Source organism: Furipterus horrens, unplaced genomic scaffold (genome assembly GCF_987537825.1).
Source record: "Furipterus horrens unplaced genomic scaffold, mFurHor1.1.pri manual_scaffold_6, whole genome shotgun sequence".
NCBI classification, from domain to species: domain Eukaryota; kingdom Metazoa; phylum Chordata; class Mammalia; order Chiroptera; family Furipteridae; genus Furipterus; species Furipterus horrens.
Genome location: NW_028327176.1, coordinates 192,483,552 through 192,509,668, shown reverse-complemented (window position 1 = coordinate 192,509,668; position 26,117 = coordinate 192,483,552). Strand labels below are relative to the sequence as shown.

The window sequence follows — 26,117 nt, the reverse complement described above, 5'->3', positions numbered from 1 at the left end:
CAGAAAGCAGAGCACAGATATACACAGTTTACGGAGCTGCATAAACAGGCCCTTCCGCGGAGCGGCTGGGCCCGGGGCGCGGGCTGTCTGACCGGCTTCTCGTCTCATCGTGTTGGGCCTGGCTCGTGGCCACGTGTGGTCTGCGTCCTACCTCAGGGTGGCTGTGTCCTTCTGCCTGGGCTTTCCCGCTGAATACTGGTGTGACATGCAGAGGGTTTTGTTGAGTCAAGATCGGATGTTTTTTCCTCACTCAAGGACGTATTTTCATTGCTTTCGGAGAGAGGGGAGGGGAGGAGAGGGAGGAAATCGATGCGAGAGAGAAGCGTCAGCTGGTTGCCTCCTGCACATGCCCAGGCCGGGGGTCGAGCCCACGACCTTTCAGTTACGGGACGACACTCCAACCGAGTCACACCAGCTGGGTGGTCAAGTCCGGGCTTTCAACGCAGCACCTCATCAGCCACATTTCCCATCTGTCACCCTGCTGTGCCCGTCCCTGTGGGTCTTTGCAATGCCCGGATCAGGGGTACCATCCAAAAGTGGCCTGGGAGCCCCCGGTCACCGTTCACGAGGTCAGCCCCGAGGTCAGCCCCAGAACGCGCTCCGGGCTCCGTGTCTGGGGTCGGGCCACTGGGCTCCAGCCTGCCTGTCCTGCTTTGGCTCCAGGTCATTTCCTCCGGCCTTGGCAGCCTGTTCCTTCGTGTGACATGACTGTCGGTCTCTCTGCTCGCTCCCACCTGGGAGTCTCGTTCTCCCCAGCCCGTGGGGGGAGTCCAGCTCCCAGAGAGGCGGAGAACCTGACTGATAAAGTGGCAACGGACCCACCACTCTTTTTTCATTCCTCTGGACGAGGATGTTGTTCTGAGCTCCGAATTCTCCTATAAACTGTTTATTAACAAAAGTACGTAAGAAAGACGGTCCACCTCCGTGATGTCAGGATGTTAAGGTATTTCCAGATGTACAGAGAATAAACAAAAACAACACGAAACTCATTGGCCAATCAGTGCATTGTTATTTAAAACAGAAATCGGCTTTTTTCTTGAAAATCCAGTTTGTTTATCTCACGGTAAACAAAATAAGTGGGAGATGAGCAACCTTGCCTGGTCACAGCCGTCTTGGTGCTGAGGGGCCTCCCCCTGCTAGGCTGTGGGGACTGCAGACCGAGGCCACCGCCGACGAGGGCCCGCCGGCCACCACGGAGCCCCGCCGCCGGGGAGGCTGGGCCAGACGTGACCTGGACATGCTTCCCACGTTTTCGTGCAAAGACGAAAGCAGACACAAACCTGGCTGTTCTTCAAGCCTAACTTCCTCGTTTGTGTCTCGTTAAAGCCTTCCCTCCGGAGCCCTCTGCAGAGCTGGTTCTGCTCCTAGCAGCGGGGACGCGGGGGGCTTTCTAAAGAATTGGCTCCCTCTTGACTTGTTAGTATAAAATCATTCTCAACTGTGGGAAAAGCAGGGTTCCCGCAGAGCTTTTCCTGGTTGTTCCCAGCATCATCATAAGACTTACATTTTAAGGTAATAAACGTTTTATTTGTATAAAGTCCCCTATGCAGATACTTCACTCCATCAGGAAGTCCCGCTTCTCAGGCCTCCTGAGGCACGACCGTGGCTTCCTGTGTACTCCACCGCGGCGCCGTGGGTTTGCTCTGAGCAGGTGTCGCCGCGCAGACTGGGCAGCGGTCTGTGCTGCGCCTCGGTGCGGCCTCGTCAGTCTGGCTCGGCCCAGCGACCCGGCGAATCGCCTGCACATCACCTGCAAGCAAGACGACCGAGGCCGAGGACCTTGCTCTGTTTTAAGCGGGTTTCTGAGTCAAAAATTATTTTCTTAGGAGCCTAGTGCTGTCAGCTCATCAGCGTGTTTCCGTAGTTAATCTGTGGAGTCCGTGCTCTGGGGCCCCTGTTAAACGGCGCCCCGGGGGATGGACCAGAATTAGTCTCCTTTCTCATTTCCCCTGCGGTCGGTACGCCTGCTTCTGCTGTGCTGACGTAACTGCCTGTTCTTCCTTCGGGGTGTGAGGCATCCAGTCCCCTTGTCACGCACTCATGCCCGGGGCCACGTGGCAAGGGAATACCGTGCGGCTCACAGTGGGGACTGGGTGGCCATGCTTAGACAGGACGCAGGCCTGCCGCCGTGGGTGTGACCCATAGTCCGTCTTCTCTGACAGCCTGTTTCCTGGAGGAGTGTTCACGGGGCCCCTGATGCTTCTGCGTCTCGCTGATTTACCGCACTCGCTCCCCGGGGACATGGTGTGCGTCCGTCACCGGGCCACCTGGGGGACTGCTTCAGGGACTCCCGAGTCCGGTCCCCAACTGCTGTGTGAAGACGCCTAGGGTTTGTGACTCGCTGGAGTCTGAGGGAAAGCCCCTGGTGTCCACCTGCTATCGGGGCTGGGACAAGCGTGTTCTCTCTGGCCCCGCACGGCTCTGGTTGGCTGGCTGTGTGACCTTGGACATCACGCAGCGTCTCTGGGCTCCCTCCTGCCACTAATGAGGCAGAGCCCTGGCCAGCAGGCCGAGGCACAAATGATCAGAACTCATTTTCTTGGAGGGCTCAGGGACAGGACTGAGAAGGCGGGTGACGTTCAGAAACTGACGGCCTGGATGCAGGTGAGGACACGGGGCAGACTGTAACGCGCTGCACTGTGTTAAGGAGAGAACCGCCGTCCCTCTCTTGGGGGCTCTGCTGCCCAGGGGTCCCCGAGGGCCAGCCCTTCAGAACCGCCCAGAGACAGAGCCTCCGGGTGTCTAGAGGCCGAGCCCGTGGCACCAGGTGTCCCGCTGTTGAGGGAACGAGGAGGCAGACCCCCGCAGCTCGTCCATCAGCGGGAAGGAGGGACCGCAGGGCCGAGCTGTACAGGCTGGGCCCCAGCCCGATGGTGCAAGGGTCCCTTCGGAGATGCCTCGAAGCAGCCCGTGAACATGTTCAGAGGAGCGTTCTGGACGTGACGGCCACGTAGGCTCCGCCCAGGGCAGGGCAGTGAGGAAAAGGAAGGCGGCGCGTCCTCCAGTGACGGGCGAGGAGCGGAGAAAGGAGTCTGCTCTTCTGTGCACGGCCTGAGGAGCTGCATGTCAGTCGTGCCCTGTGGGTTCATTCCTAAGTCCCAGCCAGGACTCACATGGACACCTTCCCATTCTCTACCCCCACCCGGGTCCAGCCGAGAGGTAGCTCAGACCACGTGGGAAAGTGTCCCTCCTGGTGGTGTCCCTCTGGTGACCCGGCTGCAGGAGCTCACAGGTGCTGGCTCCAGGCCCGTGTGCCGCCCTGAGTCCTCGCGCGGCGCTCAGAGCACGCGTTGCCGAGGGGGCTGTCCGGGGGCCCGGCTGTTTCTCCAGAGGAGCTCACACCGCAGCCGATTGTTGACTGGCTCGGGGCACCAGCTCTTGATGAAAATCCAGCCCATCCTGGAGGGGCCGTCCTCTCCTGCGAGACCCCAGGACAGCTGCAGGGTGAGCAGCTGGGCTCAGATGCCGTGGCCCGTGCCCAGGGACAGGCAGGCTGTTCTCCTGGAGTGCAGCTGCTACGTAGCACACCTGGCCAGCTGCATGCACTCACACCTGACGCACACTCACACCTGACGCACACGCACACCTGGCCGGCCCCACGCACTCACACCTGACTCACACTCACCTGGCCGGCCGCACGCACTCACACCTGATGTACACTCACACCTGGCCGGCCGCACGCACTCACACCTGATGCACACGCACACCTGGCCGGCCGCACGCACTCACACCTGACGCACACTCACCTGGCCGGCCGCACGCACTCACACCTGACGCACACTCACCTGGCCGGCCGCACGCACTCACACCTGACACACACTCACACCTGGCCGGCCGCACGCACTCACACCTGACACACACGCACACCTGGCCGGCCGCACGCACTCACACCTGACGCACACTCACCTGGCCGGCCGCACGCACTCACACCTGACGTACACTCACACCTGGCCGGCCGCACGCACTCACACCTGATGCACACGCACACCTGGCCGGCCGCACGCACTCACACCTGACGCACACTCACCTGGCCGGCCGCACGCACTCACACCTGACGCACACTCACACCTGGCCGGCCGCACGCACTCACACCTGATGCACACGCACACCTGGCCGGCCGCACGCACTCACACCTGACGCACACTCACCTGGCCGGCCGCACGCACTCACACCTGACGCACACTCACCTGGCCGGCCACACGCACTCACACCTGACGCACACTCACCTGGCCGGCCGCATGCACTCACACCTGATGCACACTCACCTGGCCGGCCCCACGCACTCACACCTGATGCACACGCACACCTGGCCAGCCGCACGCACTCACACCTGACGCACACTCACCTGGCCGGCCGCATGCACTCACACCTGACGCACACTCACACCTGACGCACACTCACCTGGCACACCCTCACACCTGGCCGGCCGCGCACCCTCACCCCAACTGACACGTAGTCTCGTGTTTCTTCCTTCGGCGGACGGGTCACTGGGGGGAGGAGAGGGTGCGCAGGTGCCTGTGGGGACTCGGAGAGGTTTCTGAGCGGCAGCTCCTGGCCTTGTTTTCTCAGTGGGCAGTTCCGTCTGCGGCAGCCATGCTGGGGACAGTGCTCCTGCGGAAAACGAGGTGACCCCAAGCTTCCCCCATTACAAGGAGAGGGTTTCCTCTAAAAGCTGCCCCGTCTCCTGTTCTAAAGGGGTCTGTGGTCCCAGAAAGTGCGGGTAGAAGCTGAGGGTCTTCAAACGTGACCTTCACCCCAAAACTGTGGTCTAAAGAGAACGCCCAGAGCAAGTGTCCCCTGTGCTCACTCAGCCTCGTGGGCTCCCGGGGGGACGGCACCTGGGCTGCACCCACTGCTTGTGTTCACACGTAGAAAACCACTGTGTTTGCAACAATGCCAGATAACCCTTGAAGAGGTTTTCTTCAATGACTGGAACTTCTAAAAAGCAGAGGGAACTGCTGAGGTCCCTGGCCCACCGAGGAGGCTTTTCCGAAAGGTCCGACCTTCCTCTCTGACGGGCGTTCAGTAAGGTTACGGGGAGATAGCGTGACGGAGCCTCTCACTTGCTCGGAGACCTGACTCTGACTCCTGGCTGTACGATGGTGGTCGGGATGAAGCGTCGCTGTGTGGGGTTTTTAAGGAATAAAAGAAATCATGTGTGAACAGTCCCGAGTGCCCAGAACACAATAGGCACACAATTATGGGAAGCTATTTTTAGATATTCTAGCGTTTCTCTGCCAGCCCATTCTGATGGCTCCCGCTGCCCAGCCCCGTGCCAGGCCTGCAGCCAGGGTGCCGGCTCGGGCGGATGAAGGGAAATGTCAGAGCAGCGCAGACATGAGCTCCAGCGGCCACCAGGCTGTCATGTCAGGATGACACTGTCTGTCTGTCCGGCATTCTGACTTCCGATTGCTGGGGTGGGGCCAAGGACACAGCCCTTTACGGGTAAAGTGGTTCATTGTTGGGGACAGGAAGTTCCGTGATGAAAGCGTCCAGTGATTTCTATCACAGTTTTCATTTAAGGACCAGGGGCTTTCTTTCCTGCTGGGGAACCTCTGCTTCTGAAGCGTAACCTCTAGGGTGGCAATGAAGGTCCTTTGCAGTCGCTGTGACAGACGCCAGGGACAGTGTGACTGAGAAGGAGAAACAGGCCTGCGTGTCACAGCCCACTTCCACGTGCTGAACCCACGGCTGGCCCTTCTGAGCGGCCGTGTGGGCAGGAGAACAAACTGTCACCTTGTTCCTTAGCTTCCATGTCTGTCCCTGTCCAGATGGCTGCCCAAAGTGTGCAGGGGCCGAATGCCCTGTGCTCAGCCCCTTCTATTTGCCTGCGGTGGTGGGGAGGCCCCAGGAGAGACTCCCCCAGAGAGAAGCGAGGCTCCCGGCCAGCAAACAGAATCATGGGCACAGATCACTCAGCTGTCGAAGGCGTGACCTCGATGTAGCACAAAACCGTGACACGTCCCGAGGACTAGGACCCCGTCGGAGCTCACGCTCACCAACCCCGCTGCTGTCTTGCAGGAAGAAGGCGTGGTCCAGGAGATCGACATCAGCCACCATGTGAAGGAGGGATTTGAGAAGGCTGACCCCTCCCAGTTCGAGCTGCTGAAGGTTCTAGGACAAGGATCCTACGGGAAGGTAAGCTCCCCTGCGGTTCCCTCCGCACAAGCCGTTTCACCGCGGCCATCCCGCGTCTCAGGGCTGAGCACGGGAAAGCCATTGCTGGCCACACCTGTCGCTTGGTGTTCCGAGAGGGCAGTGCTTTCTCCTCCTCCTCTTTCCCGCGCTGCGATGTGGTCGGGAACGTGTTCACACCGCTGTGCACACAAACATGCTAGTCTGGCTTATGGAAGCACCAGTATCCAGGATTTGGTGGCTCAGAACACGGCCGTTAACTACAGTGCATGAGGTACGTGTGGACGTAACGGTTTCCGCCCCTCCCGTGGAGAGGACCGTCGCTCAGAGCCCGCTCGCCTGCTGGCGGAAGGCCTGCCCTCGATTGGAAATGGAAATGGGGGTGGGGGGGGCGTGATTCTTCTCCGAGGACCACAGTCTGGAAAGAGAGACAAGCAGGTGTCTCCTTCTCTGCCTTCAGAGACGCTGCTCACATGTCATTTCTTGAGAACAGATGTGACCTTTGTCAGCATGTGGCGAGCGAGTCCCTTTGTCCGCAGTGGGGACGAGGTCCAGGGAGCGCTGCCCAGGCAACGGCTGACAAGTCGTTACCAAGGGACTCTCATTTCACTGTGATGTCACCCAGATGCCTGGGTGCTGGTGGCGCAGAGGTGGGCCTGCTTCCTGAGCTCGCTGGGAACGCAGGCTGAGGCTCGGTGTCCATTCCGAAAATCGACTGAACAAAGCAACTAGAAGACACCCTCCTCCGAAGCAGGGCTGTTAAACATGAAAGGAGGAAAGGCCTTTTCCAATGCCCTCCACATTTCAAATTTGGAATTTCAATCTTGCTTTAAAAAGGAGTGTTACCAAACCCAAACAGAAAGGGGGTCCTACCAGGCAAATCTGCCAAGACTGAGTTCAGTGGAAAAGAAAGGACTCTTCTATTTAACGGCAAGTTTCTGCCTCAAATATCTGGGTAACAGAAGTCAGAGGAAAGGAAAGTCAGAGAGTGACGTCAAAAGTAGTCTCATGACAACGACTACAGACGTCCAGGAGCTGAAGGGAACGCGGGAGCAGACGCCTGTTCTCAGTGCGGACCATCATCTCCCGGGTCTTTGGAAACAGCGGCACGTTTCTGCCTCAAAGCCGTTCCCTCTGAGACACCCAGAGAAACGTCACCCTGCCGCTCCCTGCAGCTCCGTTCGAGGTCACGCCAGGAACCTCTTCTCCCACCCGGAAGTGTCGTGAACGTGGGTGGCTCAGTGGGTCTGCAGGTGCTGCCCAGCTCCGGGCGCCCGTTGGAGTCTGTGCCCAGGCGTGCGCCCGCAGACCCGCACTGGCTGCCACTGGCACTGCCCCACCGGGGCAGGGGGACAGCCAACTGCCTCTTTGCTTTCCGGGGCCCTCCGTCTCCACAGTCCTCTCCCAGAACGCCCTGCGTGCCGAGAGCCAGAGGAGCGTCCAGCCTTCCACCCGAGCAGGGCCAGTGTCCCCGTGTTTAGCCGGGGCAAAGTCTCCAGTCACACATGTGCAGCTCAAACGCCTCCCCCGTTTCGGGGGGCAGAGGTGTCCCCCCTTACAAGAGAAACCATTCTTCAGAAACAAGAGGCCTAACGGTGTCATTGTGCAGGACCCTCATGGAAGGATCACCTGGGAAGACCCCGTTCTGCATCCTCCTGGCCGCTATCACACGAGAAATAACAAGTATGCCCCGATTACAGGGGCCACCCACTGGAACAAAAGGGGGCAACGCTGACAGCTGTAGCCTCCGTGAGCGGCTCAGCACCCCGTTCGGGGTCAGCCGGGTCTGCGCCGCTGCCGGTGTTCGGAGGGGAGTTCGGGCGCCCGCGGGTGAGGGTGCCGCCCGGCCACGACGGGACTCCGGAAGGAAGGGGTGTTTTACTGGACACCTTCCCTCGGAAGCCCCTGGGCTGGGGTCAGGGCCAGCGTCGTGCGTGGGAGAGCACACGGCAGAACGCTGTGTCCGCCCGGTTGTCTGTTGTGAATGTCGCCGAAGCAAAGCCGGTGACAAGCGAGGGAAGAGCTGTGCTGTCCCAGCGCCTCGGGTCCGTGCACCCCTCGTCTTGATGTAGAAATGGACGTTCTCGGGCAGGAGGGCACGCGCCATGTCTCCCTCCCGCAGCAGGCAATCGTGGGGCGCTTCTCCGCCTCGTGCCTCTGCACCGAAGAGCGCGGAGCTGGGGTGCGTCTGGACGCAGCGTCCCCAGGGTCATCGTCACCTTTCCCTGGTCCCTCCATTCCTTCCTTCACCCATTCAGTGACTGCAGCTGCTGGAGGCGCAGAAATGAACGGACAGCGGTCTCTGCCGCGGAGACCTTCACGCTGTGCCTGCTCCTGACGTTGTCACCTCCCCTCGGCTGCGTGAGTCCCCTGCTCACTCACCTCCCCCTGGGCCTCCGCTCTGTGCTTGGGCGGCCATATGCTTGTCCCTATGAGTGAGGCAACAGCATGCCCAGAGGGGGTGTCCTGGTGCAGCACCGCTGAGCCGGCAGCCTCGGGGTGTCCCGTGTGCGTGCGCCCTCGTCTCGGAGGTCAGTCCTACAAAGCGTGCAGAGCGCCGGGCCAGTTTGCCGGCGCGTGAAGCCAGCCTTGTCCTTCAGAATCTGTTCGAGCCGCCATGACTCCGGGGCCGCCGGGGGCAGGGGTGGCGGTGGGGATGTGAGTGTTCAACCGGACGGCAGCGGGACGCTTTGGGGGCCTGACGGTTAGCTCAGTGTGGCCCCAAGTCCCCGACGAGCGGGGAGGCAGCGGTGCAGGAACCCCCAGCCCCGCCCTCACTCCCTCGCGGGGCGATCACCAGCCGGTCAGGTGGACGCGTTTTCCCTAACGCCCTAAGGAGCGATGTGCAGAGAAGGGATCAGACCACAGCCCCACTGCCCGGCCCCCGTCACCTGACTGCAGGCGCTGTCAGAGAGGGTCTTTCTATCCATGCCTTCCCCCGGGGCACGTGTCACCTGACGTCCTGTGGGCTCCTGTGTTGGGGACACGGAGACCTGTGGGCGCGCCCCATCAGAGGGCCTGCAGAGCCTTCTGCCCAGAGTCGGGTTGCGTTTTGCTGATCCCGATGACACGTGGGGGTTGGGGGCGATTTAGAATGACCTCTCACCTGCCCCCCCCCCATGCGTCTGCATGGACCGTCCCTGTGGAGTGCAGGCTGGGCTGCCGAAGCGAGGGGCATGGGGGGCCAGCAGCCCGAAGTCAACGTTCCAGCTTCAGCGACTGGGTTCGGTGGGATTGTCAGCGGCCTGGGCACTTGTTTTGTGACATCACAATGCATTCCTGTTACCTAAGGGGACAGAGGGGAGGAGAGTGACATGCAGGTCACAGCTGGACATGACACCCTGGGGCCGAGAAAGCCGGTCTCCTGGGCTGAGCTCATTTTGAAATTGGTTCCTGCCACGTTTGGTAGTTTCTCTCCGAGGCCGCTGGTCCCCACGGGGCGCCCCGCTTGCCCCGGTGGCCCCTGTGCAGGGCTGGCAGTGCCCTGCAGTGTCCGGCACACGGCAGGGGCCTGACAGCCATTGGCAGGCAGATTTTCCCCATTCTTTCCAAAAACAAAAGTAGAACTTGTTTTTAAAAAGATAGTAAAATAACCCTCACTCTCTGCCCTTTCCTGTTAAAGCCTGAAATGGGAGGGAGAGAGTGTTTTACACGCAACTATTTATGTGAAATCTGACATCTCTGACATTAAACCTGAACTGGGGGCTGCTCGTGGGAACTCGGTTTTTCCAGTTCAGACCAGAAGGAGTGGGGTTCTCAGTCTCCCTTCAAGCCACACGTGGGAGTGTGGGGCCCGCGGGCGGAGTAGAGGGGAGCGTGGAAGCACACGACGGGTGTCTCCTGGACCCCGGGGCCGGCCGGCCGACACAGCCCTGCGTGAACGGGGCCCGCTGTCTCCGCCACACCCCTCATGTCGAAGGAGGGGTTTCGCTCTTGTCTCCAGCTTTCCGATCACGAGAGCGCCTCCTGTTGGGACTAGTGACTCGGTGTCCCTGTAGCACAGAGGTAGGTTCGCCTGTCCCTCCCGAGCCCGCAGTGCAAGGCCGTGTCTCCACGCGGTGGCCCGGTGGCCAGGCTGGTCCACCCACATGGCCCCACACAGCCGTCTTCGGTCACCAGGGCAGGGAAAGTGGCCGCTGCAATGTCTGTGCCAGCCCTCAGTGCTCTGGCCTGGGGATGACACCTGCCGCTCGCTAGTGTCACTACCGCTTAGTGCAGGGGGACACAGAGCTGTCCTCCCCGCCCCGACCCCTTTTAAGGGGCATCTTCCCTCCTGTCTGCGGGTGCTGGCACTTTGGTTCCGGTCCCTGTCCCCGTCCCCTCGGGAGGGCCCGTGGCCTGAGTAGCCCTCCCCGCCCCGTGTCCTCTCCCACCCTCCCACACTAGCCCAGAGGCAGGCAGGGCCGCCACAGAGACGCCCCACAGCACGACCGAGCAGAGGGCCACCAGCACCTCAGGAGGCCGGGAAAGCCTGTGTGATGAGACCTCCCACCCTGCAAGCAGGGACTCGGAGCAGAAGTCCCTCCCGGACCTCCCCTGCCCACTGCTGCTGCAGCTCTGCCGGCCTGGCGGGAAGCAGGTCCCCGGCGGGAGCCCCCAGGCTGAGCCGACAGGACGCTGCTCTGCAGGGACCGCGGGGACCGAGGGGCGGAGATAAAGGGCTAGTGTTCACACACAGTGTGTCCGCGCCCGGTGTCCACGCACAGTGTGTCCGCGCCCGGTGTCCACGCACAGTGTGTCCGCGCCCGGTGTCCACGCACAGTGTGTCCGCGCCCAGTGTCCACGCCCAGTGCCACGCCCAGTGTGTCCATGCCCAGTGCTCACACACAGTGTGGCCGCACACAGTGTCCACGCACAGTGTGTCCGCGCCCAGTGTCCGCGCCCGGTGTCCACGCACAGTGTGTCCACGCCCAGTGTCCACGCCCAGTGCCCACGCCCAGTGTGTCCGCGCCCAGTGTGTCTGCGCCTAGTGCTCACACACAGTGTGGCCGCGCCCGGTGTCCACGCACAGTGTGTCCGCGCCCAGTGTCCACGCACAGTGTGTCCGCCCCCTGTGCCCACGCACAGTGTGTCCGCGCCCAGTGTCCGCGCCCAGTGTGTTCGCCCCCAGTGCCCACGCACAGTGTGTCCGCGCCCAGTGTCCGCGCCCGGTGTGCCCGCACCCAGTGTCCACGCACAGTGTGTCCACGCCCAGTGCCCACGCACAGTGTGTCCACTCACAGTGTGTCCATGCCCAGTGCTCACACACAGTGTGTCCATGCACAGTGTGTCCACACACAGTGTGTCTGCCTCCAGTGCTCACACAGTGTGTCCACGCCCAGTGCCCACGCACAGTGTGTCCACACACAGTGTATCCGCGCCCAGTGCTCACACACAGTGTGTCCGCGCCCAGTTCTCACACACAGTGTGTCTGCGCCCGGTGTGTCCGCCCCCAGTGCGTCCACGCAGTGTGTCCGCCCCCAGTGCCCACGCACAGTGTGTCTGCACCAGGGAGCAGCAGGGCCTGGACTCCCCAGGAGGCCTCTTAATCCAGCCGACGAGAAGAGCCCGTGGATCACACACGAGCACACACATGCCCCGCGTCACCCACACACAAGCGTCGCCCTCAGTGGAAGTGCATGTAGCCCAGAACCCGAGAGAAGGGGCCCTGTGGCTTGGCCCTAAATGTCCCTGGACCCGTCCCTGTGGGCAGCCACGTCCTGTCACCCTCACCCCACCTTCATCTGGACAGAGGGCAGAGCAGTCTCCACAGGCCCCGGGCTGCCCTGCTGGGGTGGGAGTGGGCAGGAGCGTGGCCACAGTCAAGAGGGGGCCCCCGCCTGGTCCCTGTCCTTGCTGCGGCTGGAAGCCAAGAGCACACTCCCCGTGCTGTTACCTGTGGCGCGGGAAGCCACAGCCCTTGCCACCAGCTCTGCTCCCAACGGCCTAGTCCCTGCAGCAGGTGTCACGTGCATTTGTCCTGGCCGGTCCTGCTGGCTCGGGCAGGGGAGCACTCACCCGCACCCATCCCCCGCCCCCCAGCACACCAGGTGGGCAGCTCCCCCTTGACAGGCACAGCTCACCTACGTGTGCGCCCACACCTGAGGGACAGTCACAGTTCCTGGGCAACTCTGTCAGGAAGCCCAGAGCTCCTGTTTCCTGCGCACGGAAGGGGGGTGTGTGGTTACCGCTGTCACAGAGGACTCCCAGCGCTTGGTGTCTGCGCTCCGTCTTCACTCACTCGGTCCCACAGCCATCACGGTGACTGGGAGCCTGGCCTCTCTCAGACAGTGGCCTGTTCTGTTTGCTTTTCCTCGATCGCTGAGGAAACAGCTTCTGGAGTGTTCAGTGTCCCTGTCAGCCTGTGTCAGAGCCATTCAGAAACAATCCACCGTGTAAGCTCAGGCTCCTCAAAGGGAAAGTCGGGACGAAGAAAGCGCCCAGTCAGAGAAATGAGTTTCCCTTGAGAATCCGTTAGAGCCTCTTGTGCGCGATCAGCAGTAACCCAGGGCGGCTTCACCGCGGGGCTGCAAAGGGACGTTGGCAGGAAACCATGCACTCGCCCTTCAGACTTGTGAGTATTGTTTGCTCGTTTGTTTAAAAAAGGAGGGTTTGGGGGGGCTAAGGGAGAAGCAGTGGGACAACTGTAATAGCATAAAGAATAAAATATAAAAAATTAAAATAAAGATAAATAAAAATAAAGGAAGGTGGCATTACTTCTGATATAAAAGGGTTATTAGAAAGTTACTGGCACCGTAAACAAATCACGATTCACCCTACAAATATGTAAGGACAGCGTCGCAGAGCCGCGTAAATGAGAGGAGCTGTGTCCCAGCAGCCGCAACGTTCGGGGAATCTTTAAATTTTCCCACAGCGTGTGTATGTTCTCGGGAATTCTGTAAACTCCCCGCGTATCCCCTTCCCGGTCAGACTAGGGACCCGGCGTGAGGTCCTGTCCGTTTCAGCTGCCGTGTGTTCTCTTTGTAAGGTGTTCCTGGTGCGGAAAGTCGTGGGGCCGGACGCGGGACAGCTGTACGCGATGAAAGTCCTCAAGAAAGCCACCCTGAAAGGTGAGGATTCCCGGGGGCGGGCTGCATCGGAGTGGGACTGCAGCTCGCGCTCCACAGGGGGGCGCGCTCCGAGGGGGCCGTGCGGCTTCAGAAGCTCTCAGGAAGGGAGTGTGTCTGACGGCTCCCCTCTAACGGGTGATGAACACATTCCTGCGTACCTCACAGGTCCCCTACACGGTAGATTGGTTCCTAAATCGCACGCTCCACAGTTTCCAGAGAGACATGCCGTCTTCCACGTACGCTGCGCTCCTGTGCACCACTGGGCAGACGGAGCGTGGATGGGGGACGGGGGGCGGGCAGGTTGTCGCGGCGTTTTTGGACGGCAAGGCGGCCTGAGTTCATCGGACCCGACTGCTCCGTTTGGAACAAGTCAGGATTCAGGCTGATTTATTTCCTTTGTCGTCCCAGTGACTGGGATTCGGTCCCACACCTGGTTCTGGCCCTCAGGACGCCCCCCGCCCCCTCCAGCAAAGTCCCAGCTCTAAGCGCAGGGGAAAATAAGGCTGACACCTAAGACCTGCTCGGCTCCCAGGCCCCTGGCCAGCTGCGCCGGAGCCCCGAGCCCCTGCCACATCTGCTCTGGTTGGAACTGCATGTAAGCAGCCACGCAGGACAGTAAATGTATAGACCAAACATATAGCGACGAAACCATCTCTGTGCGCGAAGGGGGAAACAAGCTCCTCCAAACGAGGTCACACAAGAAGGACTGGGGGGGGCGGGGGCGGCGCTCCAGTCTGGAGGATGCTGACGAGAGGGCAGGAGTGGGGGCGCCGCAGGCGCACAGCCCAGGGCACCCGTCTGTCCAGGCAGAGGCCACATCTGCATCGAATCGCGATGTGTGTCCTGGAGGGAAATTGTCGGAACAGATTCCTGGGCCCACGCCCGACCTGCTGAGTCAGGGCCTCGCAGGGGCAGGGCCTGGAACCTGACATGTCAGCCCGTTCCCCAGTAACTCCCGTGTCCCCCAAGTTTGCGGTCCCGTGATCTTGTCATTCCACTTTGCTGCAGATACCTGGGTGTTTCACGCAGCGTGAGCAATAGCAACATAAGTTAAGCCATGTTCCTTACAGTAAATGTTGTTGTTGTTTTATTTTCACTTTTTAAAGATTTATTTATGTATTTATTTTTAGGGCGTGGGGGAAGGAGGGAGTAGAAACCTTGATTTTATATCAGGAAGCGTTTTAGCTTTCCCTAATGGCTCAGCACTAAAGAACAGTTATTTCTTTTCCAGAAAGGCAGTTGGAAATTATTAAGAGAAAGTAAAACCAGTCCTTCCCATGAGGTGGGGCTTGTCCCAGGAGGGTCTCTGTGCCCCCCCGAGACTGGCTTCCCCGGGCGGGGGTCGCCCGGCCACTCCCAACGTCCCTCCCCTCACCGGTGAAGGGGGGCGTGGCTCAGCGGACACCTTGACTTTGCTGTCGCTCCCACGTTGGCCTGAGTCGTGCAGATACTCCATAACCTCATGAGGTGTGAAATAGTCTGAAAAAGAGACATTATTTTTCCACTGTGACTGGACAGCCCCTGGACATGGGAATGCGGGATTTTCTTCCAATTTCTGCACCAGGGTCGCTGTGGCCTTTGGTTTTCGTTACCAGCTGGTGTGTGAGGAAACGGTGTTATGACCTCCCACATGGTCCGAACTTGGCAGCAGTGACGTCAGTCCCGGGCGGGTTAGATCATCTTGACCAGTGTCGAGGGCTGAGCTTTGCACGAAGATGGCAGGATGTGTGTAGGGACCGGGGCCCCCTTTCTCTGCCACCAGCTTCCCCGGCTCACATCATGGGGCCGGGGCGTGGGGCAGGGCAGGCGGGCGGAACAGGGACTTTTCCCCAGAAGAGGACCCACCTCGGGGTGGCAGAAGAGTGGCCACCCACAGGCCCTGTCACCCTGGGCTGCTGCCTGGAGACCAAGGGGCCCGGCCACATGCACTGGGCGAAGCTGCCACCGTGAGGAGGCCGCTGCCCCTGGCGCGGGGCGGGGCCCCATGTCCATGCCCGGCTGTCCCCGAGGCTCCCGCGAGCCCGGGCCGAGCGGGGCAGGCCCCCTGCCCAGCCGGTGCCTCTGAGGGGCGTCTCTGCTTCCCCGCCGGCGCCCGCTCTTCCCCTCCAGGGGCCTCGGCTGGCGCCCTCCGCATCCGTCTTCACGCGAGTGGACTTCAGCTTTTGCTCTGCTCTCTCTCTGTGGTGCCCCCTGGGTGGTGGCTGTTGAAACCTGTGACAGGACAGCGGGCAGTGGAGATGCCTCCTCGCTGGCCCCGGGACCTGCTCTGCATCCCTGTGCGACTCCTGAGCCGAGCTGCGGCGCTGGCGTGGCAGGCACGAGAGCCGTCGGGGACGCTGGAGCTTCGCGTCCACGGGGAGAGCTTGTGTCAGGAGCGCGTGCTGATGGAGTCACACCGTCGCTTTGCGGCCGTGCCCGGGCTGCACGATCAGCCACAGACGGACGGGAGGCCCCGCGGGCACGGCCGCGAAGCCAGCGAGGGCCGCAAGCCTGTACCCGCAGGCTGCAGACAACAGTTCCGAGAGCAAAGCAGAGGACCGTCCTCCCGACCCCGAGTGAGGAAGGTCTTCTTCCTCCTTACCTGGGAGAACGTGGACAGCGCAGCGTTGACTGTTTTAACCGGTTCTCAGCAGCATGAAACGCGCACGTATTCACGGTGCTGTGTAGCCCCCTCTCTTCCCCGAAGTCTCCGTCCCCCGTGCAGAAGCTGTGGCCCACAGACACCGACGCCCCACTGCCCTCCCCCGCCCGCACCCACCTTCTACTTCCCATCTCAGAACCTGGCCCCCGGGTCCCTCCTAGACGGGGAACCGGGCGGCGGCCATCTGCTGCGTCTGGATCACCTCGCTCAGCCCCGCGTCCTCAAGCCTCGCCCGGGGGACAGACGTGTCAGAACCGTGTTCCTTTTCAAGGCTGAGTGACGCTCCATCGTGTGGGCGGGCCCCACGCAGCTTATCCGTCACCTGTGGCAGGACCTGTGAGTGGCTTCCACCTTCGGACCCTTGTGAATAATAACGCTGCTGGGAGCCAGGTGTACACACGTGTGTGACAGTCCCTGTTTCCCATCCTCCTGGACATACACCACCTAGGATGGAGCCTCTGGGTCGTACTGGGGTCCCCTGGTTAGCTTTAAAGAAGAAACAGCACGTGAGTCGGCGTTTAATTGGGGTGAGGCTGGGAACAAAGTAATGCTTGGGGGTATTTGTCCATCACTTGAAATGCAACATACATGTAATTCAAGTTATCTCATTAACATACTCCTTCACTGAGAATCTGACACAGTAAAACTACTTAGAAGTCCCTAAGAAAAAGTACAATTTCAACCAAGAAGTTGACTTTTACCGAAACTGTTACCTGTGTGTGCGTGAGCAGCTTAAACTAGGTCAGTGTATTTATAGCGCGCGGCCCTAGAGAAGCGCGCTAAGGCGCAGAGTAAGCAGTATTTTAAATGGCCACTTTATTTGGGAAGACTGTTCCCAAGTAGCCTGAGGAGACTTAGAGGAAGCAGCTCTTGGAGATGCAATGGTCTGCGCGTCGCTTTTTAAGGACCTGCCCCGCTCCCCCCAGCGGCCGCCCACTTCCTGCCCCCACCAGCCGTGCCCCTCCAGGGCTCGGCCCCGTTCCTTCATCACAGGCATCCTTAGGAGGACTTCTTCCCAAGACGGAGCGTGCACCCCAAGGCCAGGTGTGGAAGAGGGCCGGCGCCTGGCCCCGTGGGGCGGTGCGCGCGCGCCTGTCTGAGGGAATGTCCTGCCACCGCCCGCGTGGGCCCACGGGGGGTCACGCAGACACGGCCCGAGTGCACCAATGTGCTTGCTCCTGTTCTCACGTGGTAATCTTTGTTGCTTATTCATTTATTTTTGCCTCACATTCCATCTGTATTCCCAGACGGTTAAACTTTGGACCATATCACCACCAAAAAAAAAAAAAATTATAATTGGTTGTAACAAACTAAACTTTTTATAAAACTCTGTAGTCCGTGGTTATTTAATCCCGGAGAGAGAGAGGAGGAAGCTTCCTGCTGATTTCCAGTTCCATCAGACATGAGAAAAGGGCCACTTTGTAACCCTCGTGATTCACGCAGGGATGGGAGGTGTAAGTGACCCCACTGAATGAAGCATGGTTGGGGGCCCCACAAGTCACCCAATGCCAGACATCACCCCGCGGGCGACTCATTACTGAGAAGGGACGCATGGATCTGTACGGTGAGACGCGGACCTGCCACCTTGCCCTCATCTGCCACCGGTGCCCAGGGCCGCCCGGGAGGCATTTTGTGGAAACGCACAGCCTGCCCCTCGGAAAGCCTCCAGACGCCCCTCAGCTCCCGGGGAAGCAGGCGCCGTCACTCGTCCGAGCCAGAATGAGGGAGCGTCCGCAGGAAGCCTGGCCTGGACTTCCCAAGAAACCCACCAAAGCGTGCGGGGAAGGTGGAGGCCACTGTGGTCCAGAAACAGACAGAACTTCGCAATATAATGCGTGACCTTGAAGGGATCCTGGGCTGGGGGAGAACACAGCTGCTAATGACAAGGGGCGGGGTTTGGTGTGGGTTCGAGGTTAGATGATGCTGCGGGAAGGCAGCGGACTTCCTGAGGGGCGACCGTCTCGTTGCTCATGGAGCGATGGTCCTCCTGCTCAGGGGGTGCTGCCCTGAGGGTGGGGTGTCACCGTGCCCGCCGCTTATTGTCAGATGGTGGGCCAAGCGTGTGCATGTGCGTGTGCACACGTGTGTTGTGTGTGCGCGCGCGCGAGGGTAGAGTGCCTGCAGACATCAGCAACTGTTGAAGCTACTTGAGGGGTGATCAGTATCCTACTGTTTCAGCTCTTGTGCACGTCTAGAAATGTTTGCAACAAGAAGTTGGGGCGACTGTTTACACAATTCCTGCCTCCCAAAAGCCTGGTTTTTCTGTTCGCAGTCCGGGACCGAGTGCGGTCGAAGATGGAGAGAGACATCTTGGCGGAAGTGAATCACCCTTTCATTGTGAAGCTCCACTATGGTGAGTTCAGTGACAAATAGAATAATGGGACCCGCTTTGAGGGGACCTAGGGCAGCGACACGGAAGGACAGTCATGGCTCAGGAGAAGACACCCCTCTCCCCGGCAGTCGCCTCCCTCCCCGGGGCCTCAGCTGTCTGTCTGCCCTCAAGGAGAATTGTGGTCACTGACTAAGTAGTAAACGTCCCTTGACGCAGACGGGGGTGAACCCGTGACGTTTGGCAACGCAGTCGTTTCTTCCCGGTGGACGCAGGGAGCCTCCCGCGTTGTCAGAGGCCGCGGGCGTGTGACAAGCACGTCTGGGAAGTGGCTCTGAAATCTGCTGTCAAGGCCGGCTGTGACCTCCCTCTGCCGGAAGACAAAATGCGGCTCAGATCAAATGATTTGCCCCAAACCACCTGTGTGCGGCCCCACGGCTCCTCCCCGCCGGCTTTCTGCCCTTGTGCCCCCTCCCCGGGGCAGTGAGTGAGATCTTCTGACTGACAGCGGGTAAACGGAGGGAGCAGGGGCCTGCCCGGCTGCGCTCAAGTCCCCTGCCCGCCTGCACAGTGACGCGTGTCAGGCAGGACAGGAGCAAAGCTGGCCCCTTGCTGGGTTCGAAGGGCGGGAGAGCGACATTGGAGGAGCGGTGACAGGTGGGGGCGGAGACTTCTAGAGCCTCTTCAGTCTTGTTGGGGAATCTGTGGCTTCTCCTTTCAGAAGTGCGGGGAGCCAGTGCAGGTGTGAACTTGCTGGGAGCCCCGTGCTGTGCCCCCTGCGCTGTGGGCGGCCGCCCTTAGACCGTGTCCCCGTGAGGCTGACTCCCTGTGACGTCGCCACCCCACCCCTACGGGTTCCTGGGTCAGAGCCAATGCCTGTGTCCCTTCAGGTGGCACCCGGGGGGCGGGGTTTCTGAAGAAGTTAGGAACCGGGCGCCTTACAAAGACTGTTACACGCGTCCTACTCGCTCCCTCTGGCCAATCACGTGGGAGCGGCTGCCCCTCCGCCCGCCAAGCCGAGGACAGAGCATGCGATCCGCGCGGCAGGGGCCACTATTCTGACGAAGGGTCTTCTGGTCAGAGGCTCTGTGTTTCTGAAACCACGGCCTCTGCTTTTAGAAAACAGGGTGTTGGGGTGGCCCAGATGGCAGGGCCTCCCGCGGGCTGCCTGGAGGAGCAGATAGACGCCAGGGGACAGGGCAGCAGCCCCAAACTGACCGACCACCCAACAGGAACAACGGGTGTCCCTCCTGACCCTCGTGTTCGCGCTCAGCCTCGCGCTCAGCCCCATTTGGCGAGGGTCACCCAGCTGAGGGGCGGGCAGGAGCTCTGTCCAAGGTCTGAGGCAGGAGCCGGGAGCCCGTGAGAGCGGCGTGTGGTCGGCCTAGAACAGGAGCGGCACAACCATGCGGTTGCGTGGCCAGCCCGCGGGCCCCACGCGGCCAAAAAGAAGGAACGGGGGACGGTGTAGAGAATACAGTTCCGGGGCGAGGAAAGGAGGCTCACCAAACGGGGTCAGAGCCACCGGCCCCACCAAACACCCGCCAGCCCCGGTGGCCCTAGTGAGCCCGGCTGTACCCAAAGCCGCACTGGGTGTGGCAGTAATGACAGCAGGCAGGACCTGTGCCCTTCTGCCCCACTGCGATCAGAAAGGAAGGGGGGAGGGAAGGGAAGGAGAAGAAATCCCAAGGCCCTTACGAGTGACAGAAACAGACAGAACTCATTAATACCGAGTCCCTTCCCCCAAGTCTTGCCCCGGCTGGCTGTCCCCAGCCCCATTTCTGAAATGACCCAGCGTCACAGACTGCCCGAGAGACTGAGCCCAAGAGACCCAGCCGGGGAAGCATCCCCTGCAGGGGACCACTGACACGCCCCCACTCTCCCCCGCAGCCTTTCAGACGGAGGGGAAGCTCTACCTGATCCTGGACTTCCTGCGAGGCGGGGACCTCTTCACCAGGCTCTCCAAGGAGGTAACAGCCTCCTCCGGCAGGGGGGTCGCAGGCTGCCGCTCTGTCCGGGGTCCCAGGGCAAAGTGGGGGCGGAGACCTGAGGGCGGTGTGCGTGCCTGTGGTTTGTGTGCAGAGAGTGTGTTTTTGTGTGTGTGCACATGTGTTTTGTGGGCAGAGTGTGTTGTGTGTAGTGTGTGTGTTGTGTGCAGAGTATATGTCTTGAAGTCACGTAAGTTGCACAGGGAAGAACTCCGTTGTCCTTGAAGGACCTTAAGCTGACTCTTCCAAAGACCCCTGTGGAGGTCTGGAACCTTCTGTGCACCCTGTGTACTGGCCCATGAAGAACAGATGGACGTGGAAGGCTGGCTGTGGTGACAGGAGGCAACAGCTGTCCACAGTACCGCCCCCTCTGCCGCAGGACCAGCCGTTAGTGCAGGGCCCCAGCACCTGTCAGGTCTCTGTGACACCAGCCACCCCCAGCCCCAGCGGGGCTTTTAACCCTGAGTCTGCGTGGCCATCACCCTGATAGAGACAGCATGCCGAAGTGGCCCGGTGTCCCCCACACGGGCTGCTGCCGGGCTGTACCAGTGGGTTCACACCGCCCTTCCCCCGTCTTTCCCTCCCATTGCTGCATCAGATCCTTCCAGCTTGTGTGAGACCCCAAAATGAATACAGATCAAGGTGGGGCAGGTGTGGGGGACCCAGGGTCCTTACCCGGCTCCCTTCCTTCACTTCCTGTCAGTCCCTCGGGCAACGGCGCGGTGACTATCGGGCTACTTGCCCGTGGGTTCCAAGCCCAGGGCTAAACGATCACATCCGAATTCTAGAAAAGGCCCCGTGGGAGCGGGCACCTGGGCCCCGTGGGAGTGGGTGCCTGGGCCCCGTGGGAGCGGGTGTCTGGGCCCTGCCCACCTACACTGAGAGGTGCCTTAAGAACTGACGAGGAGAGAAACGCGGCTGCGCTCTGAGCACTGAACTGCAGACGCAGCGGGCGCCTCACATACGGCTAGAAAGTCAGGGGAGGGAGAGGTCAGCAATGAGCAGAACTGCCCGCACGGAAGCCCGTGACTGTGCTCACAGTTTAGGAGAGAACCATCCTGCCAGGAAGGGCGCTGGTTGAGCATGGCAGGTAGAGCAGGAGGTTCCGGCAGCCGGAGCGGGGCGGGCAGTGCCAGACGCCACCGCCAGGACCTGGGCATGTGTCCCTGCCCCACTGGAAAGCATCCTTTTGTGGAACGGATGTGCCTCCACCTGTAGCAGCCGGATGCAGGCCCCCCCGACCCCCACCTGCCTTCAGGCGCAGCTCACACTGAACAGGCAGCCTTGCACTGATTTCCGCAGCTGCTGTCAGAGAGGGGTGCGGCCTTCTGGTGTCAGGACACCGAGTGCTGGTGGTGACTGCACAAACGCTTCTGATGACGCCCTGGGTTCCTAAAAGGGGACTTCAGAAAGGACAAGCTGCTTCTCAGGGCTGCCGGGGACAGGGGACTGTCCTGAGATAGTGGCCTTGACGTTGTGTGTGGATTTCCAACCTGATTCAAGGTGCCCTGACTCGTGGGCCCTGCCGCCCACGTGTCCCCTGCCCACCTGTTCCTGGGGCACCTGCTGACTCTGCGCCATGTGTGTGTCGTCTGTGGTAGAGCCCAGCCCCCCGGGGGTGGACTGCAGCTTACCGGTTCGCCCAAACCCAGGGGGGCGCGCCAAGTGAGAGGGGGACGTGAGTTCCCACGTGTCTTCAGTGGCTCCTCGCCAGGCTCCGCTTAGTTCTCTGTTAAATCTTACGCATTCACATCAGAAGCACTCGTGTTCGGGCGTAAACTCCGAGAAGCAGCCCAGAGCTGGGTGACCTGTGGGGCCTGGGACAGAGGACAGGAAGCTCCACGCGCCCCCTCTCAAGGCTGATGATGTCGTCTTTGCAGGAAGTGCTGTTCTGCCCTCGCTGATCCCAAAAGGAGGACGGAGCTCCTGTTTCCGCTCAGGAGCTGGAAGCGCATTGTTGGTGGTGGGGGTGGTGGGGGGCGGGGAGACCCCGCACAGGGCAGGGCCGCCCGCGCTGAGCGTGCTGCGGCTGAGGCACGGTCCCCTTGGCAGCGTTCCCTGCACAACCCAGCACTGAAAGTCCGCTCTCGCTCGCTCACTAGGTCATGTTCACGGAGGAGGACGTCAAGTTCTACCTGGCGGAGCTGGCCCTGGCTTTGGACCACCTGCACGGCCTGGGCATCATCTACAGGGACCTGAAACCGGAGAAGTGAGTGAGCAGAGGGGCACAGCCCCCACTCCCCTTCCTGCTGACTGCATCAGTGTTTCATCTCCGTGGTCGGTCACCCCAGGACGGAGGCTGGGGACATCCTCGCGCCGGCCCCTCCCACACTGGGGCTCCAAGTGGGGTGAGCAGACCCCACCTGCTCCCCCTGGAAAGGGGCCCAGTGTGGCTTCTGCTGGATTGTAGGGAATATTCCCAGCCCGCTCCACCTAATCCTGCAGGAGGCCAGGCCAGAGCCACGTGCCTGCCCTCAGGCCTGGCTGGACAGGTGGGCCGCACGCCCTCCCGCCTCACCCCTGCCACCACCCCCCCCATCCCTCCCGAGTTGACTCCTCCTGCCTGGGGACATCTCAGACATGGCCACCTCCGCTGGTCTCCAGATTCAGGGAGCCCTTTCAGCTACTTCAGCAAGCACATTCCTCAATGACAAGCCAGATGTGCTTCTCCCAGATTTTCCTCAAAAACAGTGGCACCTGATTCCCAGGCCCGAGTTCCAGTGAGACCCACGCGGGTTTGGCAGCAGTCACCTGCGCTGTCCTTGTGCGGGTATTTTGCTAATCTAGCCGGAATTAAGAGGAAAATCCCGCCAGAGCCACAGTGCTTCCACTTCTGGTTTTCTTCTTATTTTCTGTGTAGTGCTGGCACACAGGTTAGGAGTGGCCCCCTTGAAGTGGGGAGAGGCGGGGGGCTCCTTTTGGTCCCATTTCTGACCTAACAGTCCCCCGCGAGGTGGGATCACTGGTTTTCTCAGTCCCTGGTCACTGCTCTGTGAGTCCACTCCTGCCCCTGACAGTTGGGGCCTGGGGCAGCGCCCAGCTTTGGGCACAGGCGTCCCACCTGGGCAGTGAGCTGCGGCCGCAGCAGGAAAGGGGTGTCCGCTGTGCTGTGGGCCCTTCCTCTGTCTCTTGCATTAACCGAGAGGATCCCGCAGGCCTCTCTGAAGCAGTGTCTTCATGGTGGGTCCTTTACGGAAACCTCTATGTTTGCCCAGGATCCAGGCACCATCCATACATGGGTGACTCAGATCCTCCACCTGTGACCAGAGGGCCATGGTGCTGCGGACCGGCCTGCACGCTGCCCGTGTAGATAAGCAATCACACAATCGTCACGGCCCTGCCTGAGGCCCCCACAGAGGGAACGTGGTCCTGATGCAAGCCCTGGCTGCTGTGGCTCAGTGGATTGGGTGTCGGCCTGTGAACCAAGTGTTGCTGGTTCGATTCCCAGTCAGGGCCCATGACGAGGTTGCACGTGAGGTCCCCAGTCGGGGGCGCGAGTGAGAGGCAACCACACAGTGATGTTTCTCTCCCTCTCTCCTTTCCCCTCTCTCTAAAAATAAACAAATAAATAAACAAACAAATAAATTTAAAAAAAAATAGTGACACGTAACCGCAGGACTGGGAGAAAAGGTTCTGTCATCAGTTAGAATTAGTAAGGACTTAGCCTTGAAAGCAGCCCATTTCTGGGCGAAGGTTAAGTGTCACTGAAAAGCGAAGAGGAAAACACGATCCGTCGTCCTCTGATGACACACTGGACAGCAGGCAGCTCCCGCATGGAGACCGCGCCCCAGGCGGCCCTGGGCTCCCCGAGGCCGACCTGCCCCCGCGTGCCCGTCACTGACAGAGCCTCTCTTCTCCCCCCGCCTTCCAGCATCCTCCTGGACGAAGAGGGACACATCAAGATCACAGGTGTGTGCAGGGCGCCGGTCTGCCCCAGGGCCCCCTCGCTGCCGCCCGGCCTGTGCAGGCCGGCATCTGCCGTGGCTGATTTCCGCAGCCGCGGGCCAGTCGTGTTGGTGGGGGCGTCCTCAGTCCTCACGTCCCAGGGTCCCCTCCTCTCCTCTCTCCTTCTGACCTGAGGCCCTCCAGCACCTTCCTGCAGGCTGAGCGCCCCTGGGCTTTTGCTTCAGGAATCTCAGTGACCACTCAGACCCGAAGGCGGGTGTCCGCGGTCTCACTTCCGCAGTCCTGGCCTTGCCTTCCTTCCCTTCCCGCCTTATTTCCAGGGGCCCATCACCCCTGTCAAGGCCAAGTTCAGTCAAACTGAAGGCCCCCCTCTAGTCCCATGACGCTCATCTGTGTTAATTTCCTTGTAATGCCGTCCCGAGCCACTGCACACGTGGTGGCTTAAGTCAGCGCAGACGCGCCCGTTACCATTCACGAGGCTGAGAGCCAGGCGTCCACAGGGCGGTTCCTTCCTGAAGCCTCTGGTTAAACATCCGTTTCCTCACCTTCTGCGGCCTCTAGGGGCCACCACGTCCCTGGCCAGGCACAAACTGCAAACAAACCCCCGAGACCCTCCTGTGCCAAGCAAGTCACTTGAGCAGGGCGTGAGCAAACCCCCGGGGGCTTGATATTCCCGCTCCGCCTGTGGCCCTGGAAGTGGGTGAAGCATCCTCATCTTCACAGGGATGAAACGGGGGCGCTGTCACCCAAGACCCCGTGGTCACGGTGTCCTCTGCCACGAGCTGCGTGCACGCACAGGTGTGGCAGGGAAGCCACCTGCCCCTTCCTCTCCTCCTGAATGAGCGCCTTCCTCCTGCCCCTTCGGTGGCCCCGCGTGCTTCCCAGACCTGGCCCAGCCGCTGTCCCGCGTGGGCCTGTTGAAGATCGGGCCTCCCGCGGAGTCACAGTGGTCACTAAGAAGTGCCGTTTCTTGGCATCTTTTCAAGGCCCTCTGGACTTTGTAGATTCCTGGAGAACGTGGCCTTGGGGAACTGCCAGGTTTGGCGCAGCACATGTGGGCACGAGGCACGTGTGTCCCGCACGGCTGGGTAGGGCCAGACGGAGCGGGTGGGGCGTGGCGCCCGTGTGGCGGCGTCCACAGACGGGACCCTGAGCCCCCGGGAGGCCCCGGAGGCTGAGAAGGGCTGCGGGCTGTTTCGCCTCCAGATTTCGGGCTGAGTAAGGAGGCCATCGACCACGACAAGAGAGCCTACTCGTTCTGCGGGACCATCGAGTACATGGCGCCCGAGGTGGTGAACCGGCGGGGGCACACGCAGAGCGCCGACTGGTGGTCCTTCGGCGTGCTCATGGTGAGGCCCGTCCTGCGCGCGGCCGCGTCGGCCCTCACGCCTGTCCCGCTGCCCCTGCCGCCCAGGCTGGCTCAGAGAGCCGGGGTGACCGGGAAGCAGTGTGCCTGCCCTGCCCCCCGCATCCTAACCCCAGCGTCTCCTGGCCTCCTGCTCCCTCCGGAGACACAGCTGGGGTCAGATCGGGGGCCGCGGATTGAACTCACGTGTCTGCACGTCGTTAATGTCCTTGGGCTCGGCCTGAGGATGTTAAGGGGGCAGGGGTTTCCATGTAAAACATCTTTCTCATCTCAAACACAACCCCCTCCCACTCGGTTGTAAATATTCACACGAGCCAATGTGCACACGGAGTTGAACATTTTCACATCTGCATCTAGAAACCGGAAGTTTCTTTCGGTCACGTGTTCACAGGTGGCACATAACTGACCTCGCATTCTACATGCATTCCACAGTCCTGGGGACGGGCTGGGCCCCGTGCCCACCCCCGACTGTCCTTGCTGCCCCCCCTCACGCGGTCCGCTCTCCCCGCCGGCCCGGTGCGCTGGGCGCAGCCCTGGCTCCTGACACCCTGGAGCCTGGTGTTGGGTGGGAGTGGCCTCGTGGGTCCCAGATCTGTCCACCCACCTGGGTCTGTGCACTGAGCCAAGGGGGAACCAAGGCTTCCGGAGCTTGAGTGGGTTTGACGGGGGTGGTCAGCACAAGGCTCAGCCGTGGACCTTCCCA

At 60.9% G+C, this 26,117-nt stretch overlaps 1 protein-coding gene across 2 annotated transcripts in view; it reads left to right on the top strand.

Moving 5' to 3' along the window:
- The window catches only part of RPS6KA2 (ribosomal protein S6 kinase A2), a 149,495-nt gene that overhangs the window by 96,584 nt on the left and 26,794 nt on the right, over window positions 1–26,117 (top strand). For both annotated transcript variants that reach the window (XM_090280075.1, XM_090280076.1), the window contains 7 exons: window positions 6,022–6,138; window positions 13,103–13,184; window positions 18,098–18,178; window positions 20,045–20,124; window positions 22,245–22,351; window positions 24,014–24,051; window positions 25,255–25,397. In XM_090280075.1, coding sequence (XP_090136201.1) covers window positions 6,022–6,138; window positions 13,103–13,184; window positions 18,098–18,178; window positions 20,045–20,124; window positions 22,245–22,351; window positions 24,014–24,051; window positions 25,255–25,397 — 648 coding nt within the window. The remainder of the gene's footprint in view (window positions 1–6,021; window positions 6,139–13,102; window positions 13,185–18,097; window positions 18,179–20,044; window positions 20,125–22,244; window positions 22,352–24,013; window positions 24,052–25,254; window positions 25,398–26,117) is intronic.